Source organism: Pterocles gutturalis, unplaced genomic scaffold (genome assembly GCF_000699245.1).
Source record: "Pterocles gutturalis isolate BGI_N339 unplaced genomic scaffold, ASM69924v1 scaffold5975, whole genome shotgun sequence".
Classification (NCBI taxonomy): domain Eukaryota; kingdom Metazoa; phylum Chordata; class Aves; order Pterocliformes; family Pteroclidae; genus Pterocles; species Pterocles gutturalis.
The window spans coordinates 52,744-59,629 of NW_010145680.1; the positions used below are offsets into that span (position 1 = coordinate 52,744).

Genomic DNA, 6,886 nt, shown 5'->3' on the forward strand with positions numbered 1-6,886 from the left:
TTTCTTGTACAGTGATGCTTCTGCCAAAGTCAGGACACAAGTATGGAGGAACAGCACGTGCTAGGAAGGTTTCTTCCTGACGGCACAGCTCTCCAAAACAACATCTGAGCTACACGGACAAAGTATTCCTCTGTCATGTGTGAAGAGGAGGAAATGGATAAAGAATTATCGTACTTTCATGTTAACTGCAGGCTCTCAATTACAGATTGAGGTAGAGAAAGGCCAAAACCACCACAAACTGCAGTTCTGCAGAGTTAAAAACACGTAAAACGGCACTGCCACCTTCTCTCTGCTCATACCCATCCACTCGTCGTCCGCTCCTCTCTCCTCCCTTATCATTGCACAAGTCCCCGCAAAAAAAACCCCAACCCCAAGCCAAGGAACTGAGCTGGCTGAACACAGTCCTGGCAGAACTACAAATAAAAGAAATGTGTTCTCCGCTGGATCCGTTCCGAGTCCATGTCACCTTAGCACCGCAGGAACACTTCAGCTGCCAAAGACCCGAGAGGAGCTGGACGGGCAGAACGAGCAGTGAGAAGGCGAAGGCAGGACGCCTCTTCCTGCGGCAACGCCAACTCAGAGCGCTAGCAGAATCCTCGGCACGGGAAGTCATATTCTTGCACCAGGACAGCACGAACCTCCACCCCGGCTAACATCATCTGAGCACGGGGTAGACAAGGCAGCTGCAGGCACACTTCAGACGACCCACCCGGGAGGAAGCAGGGCAGAGAACGGAGCCGCCAGCGCTGCCCAGCTACCCCCGTCTGAGGGGCTCTGAAGCGGACGGACGGCCAGAGAACTAGACTCTGTGCAATCACCAGAGTCTCTGACTTACCGAGTCAAAGCGACCACGTGGACATCAAATCCCCAAGGAGAGGTGCTGCGGGACTGGTTGTGCAGAATATAATTTTGTGTAACGTAAAACGGAAGGTGTCATCGATCCGACACGGTACAACACTACCTTCCACAGAGCAGGAAACACGTAACGAACCAGCCCAAGTTCACACGGGATTTTGCCAGCATAGCAATGGCAAGGGGCAAGGTGGGCTCTTCACACCCCGAGGCGATGCACCCCCAATGGCAGCACTTCCCAGGGAAAAAACGGTGCTCCTCAAACTCTCCTTGGACTGCAAAGCTTCCAGGTTTTGCCAAATTGCACAAACCCAAGGCAGAAGGCATCTTGTTCAGATGACGTTCACAGTGTGCTTGGGAAGGGGCTGGAACATAACCTGGAGACCCTGATGTCATGTCAGATCTCCTCAGGCACCATCCAGGAGCAGCAGGAAACCCTGACACACTAGGTTTAATTGCTGTCACTGTGCTGCAAAAGTAATCGATAAACAGCTAGCCCAAATCGTATGGCACAGGATGTCTGTCCAGAACACTAGCTACTGCAGAGGGAAAAACCCCCGAACACGGCGTTCAGAGAGGTGCTGTGAGCACACAGCGCTGGCAGTGAACGATCTCTGCGTGCAGGAGAGCTGGGAACTGTTTCATGGGAGATAACAACACCTAGGAGTTTATGAGACACAACAACGAGAAGTTCATTAAATGCACACAGAGGAAAAGCGCAGCTGGGGTCCGGATGACGGGACAGACCCCGCTGTGCTGTCTGATAACGGGTGCACCGCGCCGCGCCAGGGACCACGCTCCCCACAATTCCAGCAGCTGGGAGCCAAGCAGGGGTGAGACCCTGGGACGACCAGCCAACTGCAGCTGTATGAGCTCCGGACAGATTCATAATACCACTCTTCCTTTTGCTGTAACTCCAAAGAGCCTGATCCCTCCCCGAGGTAGCCAGCAACCCGAAGAAACACGACCACTGCTGTGAGACAGCAAACCACTCGCAGCCACTCCAGCTGCTAGGTGACAAACAGGATTTTTTCCCAGATGCGATAAAAAGCCAAAGCAGTCCATGAAGTAGAACTTTTATTTCTAATACCTACCAAAAATCAAGATTGCAAATGAAATTTTCTGGGAACTTACACTTCTGAATATATCATCAAACCTGCTGGTTAGTGGCTTCTCTGAACTTTCAGTCCCCAATGTCAATATTTCTGCTGCTTTCTGTTTTTCTGAGGAGAAATCCTTACGCCATCAGATGGGTATAACACTTACATTAAGACTATTTGGAAAAAAACCCCTTCAGGTGCACCTCCAGTGCCACCTAGCACCTTCCCTTTGTTTTCATTTTTTTGACTGTGTAAAATCTTTAACAGATAGAATTAACCTGAGAGGATGGGGTTAAAAATATACCCCATCCAGATCTGCCTGTTTATGGATGGTTGATATTTGGAAACCTGGATATTCAGAAGTTTCCTGGAGGGAAGCCACCCATCCAGGAAAAGCACTGCTCAGCTAAAATGCCATTTGAACAGCAGAAGAAAGAAGAATTGCGTTTATCTTGGTAATGACATTCTGCCACTCCAGTGCCATGTCTGTCCCTCGCTGCTGAGCCCAGCCTGGCCCCAGGATCTCGATGGGTCTCACTGGTGCTGAATGGAGAGGAGCAACCTCTGCCCTCGGACCATCATGCCTGGGGACATGGTTGGACCTTTCCTGCTTTCTCTTCCAGCGAATCCCCATCGCTAACCCCCGCCAGTCCCTCTCCTGAAGGCTGTTTCCTCTGCTCTCCTCCCCTGGTGTTACTATTTGCTGTCGAACCAACCCAACTGCCTGCTTTCCTGCGAGGAAAGGAAGACTTCCTTTCCCGGGTGAATGCCTGTACCAGTCTGTAAGGACCGATCCCTGTATTTTTTCCTTTCTCTGTAACAGCGTGTGCACTGCACAGCATGAGGTCACGAGGAGGATCTGAGCGACGGCAATCATCTGTCCTGAGTCCCTGCAAAGCACGTTCCCTGCTCAGCTGCGGTGTGGCCAACGCTCCGGCCACGGAAGCCTCAGGCAGCGAAGCCTGCCAAACTCACAAATCCTGGGGTGGGCTTCAAGTGGCTCAAGAAGAGCTTTCCATACGGCACACTGCTCTCCTGCTTCACCGAGAGGGAACTAAAGTTGGTTTGGTTTTTTTTCCTCTGCTCCTGCCCATGTGCCCAGTAAAGTGGGGACAAGGCAGTGGAGACAGCCTCACCCAGTCTGGGCTACGAAGGAGAAGAACTTGTCCTACCTGTACAGCAAACCGAGCATCTCAACGAGATATTTTATACAGCTGCCTACTAAAGAGGAAGGGGAAGGAGGAGGCGCAAGATATCTCCAAAAATCACACACGCCCTTGAACACGGCGAGGAATTAAACAAATTACTGTCCCAAACCATCAGTTTAAAATTCTGAACGCCGAGAAAGATTACAAATTCCCTTTGTCAAAGCTCTACAGCAAAAACAGCTAGAGTAAATAGTGGTTGCTATCCTGAACCAGGCGTGTTCTGCCGTGCGAGCCACAGCCCGGCTCCAGTACCCCACGTAACCGCAGTGCAGCCTCCAGCTCCGGGAAAACCAGCTCTCAGCAGAGTGGATCTGCTCTCACAATAAATGACAAAAGGAATTCTATTTCTTTAAGATACAAACAAACAAACCCCCCTTGTTCCCAATCTTGAAAAGAAAGAAAAGCAGTGGGTTCTCACATTCAGGACCTCCTGCCGGAGGGTTGCGGGCTCCACGCAGCTGATGAGGCGAAGCAGCAGGTCCATCATGGCCGATGTATCTATGTGCTTTAGCACCAGGCTAATAAACTTGTCTTTTTTCCTTAAAAATGCAATCACCTAAAAATAAAAGTGTCATCATCAGTTGCTAGCACAACACAGAGACATGGCACACAGAACTTCCTTCACTTCACCTGCTTGTCCCCAGCCAATCTCCATGCAAAGCAGCTGCTGGGCTGAGAAACCCTCCAGAGAGCGAGAGGAGAGAATAACATCTCGTCTCAGGGCACTGCTAACTCAAATCTTTCCAACTATCTTTTCTTTCCTCTATGCCACAAACAAGCCCAAACCCCCAGAAGGAAGAGCATCCAGAAGCTGGTGAAGCTGGGGGATTTTCCATTCCACTAAGGCTGGCAGACTTCATTTCAAAAGATCAACGCTGAACGGGAATTCCTGACACCCTCCTCAGCCCAGGACTGCAGCACCCCTCCTACAGGCAGGAGGCTGAGGCACTGCTCACAGAACAAGATGATTCCGGGCAGCGACCGAAGGATGCGTCAATGTGCCGCAGTACGAAAACCAGAGCTTTAGCGGTGGCACAGGAACATCCCAGTACTGCAGATGGGAGCCCAGAACCCTGCAAAGGTGGCTCAACCAGCCAGCATCGCCCCCAAGTGAGGAGGTCCAACAAACTTTCCAGAGCCTACACTTTAACTCAGTCTCAAGGACCACAGCGAGCTGCTTTTCAGCTCTAAGAACACAGCGAGCCCAGGAGGACAGCAGCGATACTGCCCCACAACACGCAACGTCAGTGCATTAATCTGTGCCTACGGATCAGGACAAATCTCATCACTACCTGTTCCGTTTTTCTTGCAATGAGATTCCCAATAGTCTTACTGAAGAAACTGGCAAGCAAAGGGTTCAGAGGAGGCTCGTGATCCAAGAAGTCGTAGAGGATATTCAGCAGAGTTTCGTCCCCTCCGAGCTTGTCGTTGATCTGCGGCACATCCGAGGTCAGCAGTTCGCAGGCTGTGTTTGGATACCTGCAAGGACAGAACCAGAGCGACTAAAGGTGAAATGAAAACGCTTGAGAAAATCTTCCCTTATGGAAGTTATAGAGAGTGGGAGGATCGCCCTTCCTGGAGACAGGAGAACAAAACCCAAACCACAGGAGGAACAGGGCTCATCTCCACCAACGGCACGTTCTCAGGATGCACCGTCTCCTGTACGGCTTTTCCCCCCTGAATGACGTGTATCAGCTGCCTTCGACCTGCAGCCGGTTCGGATTTCCAAAAGTGATGCTTCACCCGTTTCAATATACTTACAGCCTCTTTAGATCTTTTAACGTGAATCTACTTGCAAAACTAAAATTAACCCAAAAATTGAAGGTTGACTTGAAGAATGCATATTTTATCAGGTTTCTAAAAGATTTCTCTAAATTACTCTTTCCACTACTGCAGCTGAATTAAACATGAATTTTTTTTAATCAAGAGGATTAGGATTTAGAGACAGACCATCACATCGAACACAGAACTCCCAGCAAACGAGCACACACTATCTACAAGCAATTCACAGCCAACTTCTTGAGTTTATTTTTTTCAGCAACGTCTATGTTCATCTGTAAAGTTAACTTGTTTCTCAGAAAATATTCCTGTGCCTGGGCTAGATAATTTTGCTCACTTAAATCAGAATATGAAATCACATTTGACAGCTGATGAAATGCCTTTTTTTCCTGACCTCGTTTCTTGCTCTTAGAAATAGGTCGCAGGATCGGAGAAGGTAATAATGTGTTTAATATTATGTTTATGATTAGACAAAGTGCAAAAATCAAAGTGCATGCAGGCAAACAAATAAACTAAAGTCAACACAAGAAAAAAAAGCTCTTTGGGGACTGGGGGTTGGAACTAGGTGATCTTTAAGGTCCCTTCCAACCCCAACCATTCTATGACCCTACGACTGTTAGTTTTGCTCAAAGACTCCATCTCTTCAGGTTGGGGTTCTCCCCTACAGCCACCCGCTCCACGCAGCCGCGCGGCATCGTGCCACAGCCACTGCGCGGGCTGGCTCTGTCCGTGACTCGTGGGATGGAGGAACCCGCGGGGGACGGGAGGCTCTCCTGCACGCACGCTGCAACTCTGGAAGTCATCTTTCTATGGTTTTAAAACCTCATTTCAGCCCTTCATTTTGGTGTCTTAATTGCAGACTCTAGCTGCTGTCCATCTCCAAGAAGGGCGTCAGAGAACTGCTCCAGGAGAGATCTACCCACCGTGGCTGGGGTTCCTGTAACCGGGACCAGCAGCTCACCAGTGCTGGGAAACTCAGCCCAGCACGGAGCTCCCACTCTGGTTTCCCCAGTTCAATGATACATGTGATCCTGGAGTCAAAAGGCAGCTGGACTTTACTCCTAAAGCATGATCTACTCGTACTCCACTAACTGTTACAAGCCTCTGATGGGCGCGCTCGAGTGGCTCAGCGGTTCTGAACCCAGAACTTCCCGCTGAGTGCCTCTTCTTATCCAGCTGCCTAAAGCCGTTTGGGTTTGATATCAAGTGGTACAGATTAAAAATAAACCCCATCCTTCACCGTTTGAGCGTTTCCTCTCTGTAAGCAGGGCTAGTTATCGATTTCTTTCCCAAAACCAAAAAGAAAACATGCTACGTACTTAAAACCAGCCCAATAAAAGAGTCTAAAAAACCCGCACACCAGCCCTGTGGAAGGACATGCTCACTCTTCACATAGCGCAGTGACTTTCCGAATTAAATCCTGCCATTCCACAGCACACAAACCCAGCAGATTTCCCCCTTTTCAGGATTACACAAGGTCTACCGCTTTTTGTAACTTCAGACACAAGCCAGCTCCAGGCTCAACACAAAACCCTCCTGCAATAATGCGACTGTTTCTACAACACAAAGGGAATCTCTCCACTTTTGTGGAATAGCTAAGCTCAACTGTATTTCAGTAGACAGCAAGATTTATTTTCTTCTAGCTGTCATCTCAAAGGAAAACAGCCACGCAGAGAAGCGCCATCATTCCCGCATCTCCACCACGTCCACATACAACCTGCGAGCAAGGAACAGAACCCGGGCGGCAGCACCTCTCCGCTGCTTCTCTCTTAGCTGGAATGAGTTCATTTCTGCCCTGAACCTCATCAACAGAAAATCAAGGAAAAAAACCTTAAGAGCACCTCCCGAACTTGAAATGGGACCCTGAGCGCTGAGCTTTGATCTCCCCCCTCCCCAGATGCAGCTGGTTTCACCCATCTGGGGGGCTTCCTAACGACCACCCACCGG

The 6,886-nt window shown here is 49.6% G+C and overlaps 1 protein-coding gene across 1 annotated transcript in view; it reads right to left on the bottom strand.

The window, feature by feature from the left end:
* Window positions 1–6,886, bottom strand: part of PPP6R2 (protein phosphatase 6, regulatory subunit 2) — a 72,343-nt gene that overhangs the window by 43,123 nt on the left and 22,334 nt on the right. The window contains exons 3-4 of the mRNA XM_010085449.1: window positions 4,453–4,639; window positions 3,579–3,716 (exon numbers count right to left, since the gene is read on the bottom strand). Of these exons, the coding sequence (XP_010083751.1) occupies window positions 3,579–3,716; window positions 4,453–4,639 (325 nt within the window). The remainder of the gene's footprint in view (window positions 1–3,578; window positions 3,717–4,452; window positions 4,640–6,886) is intronic.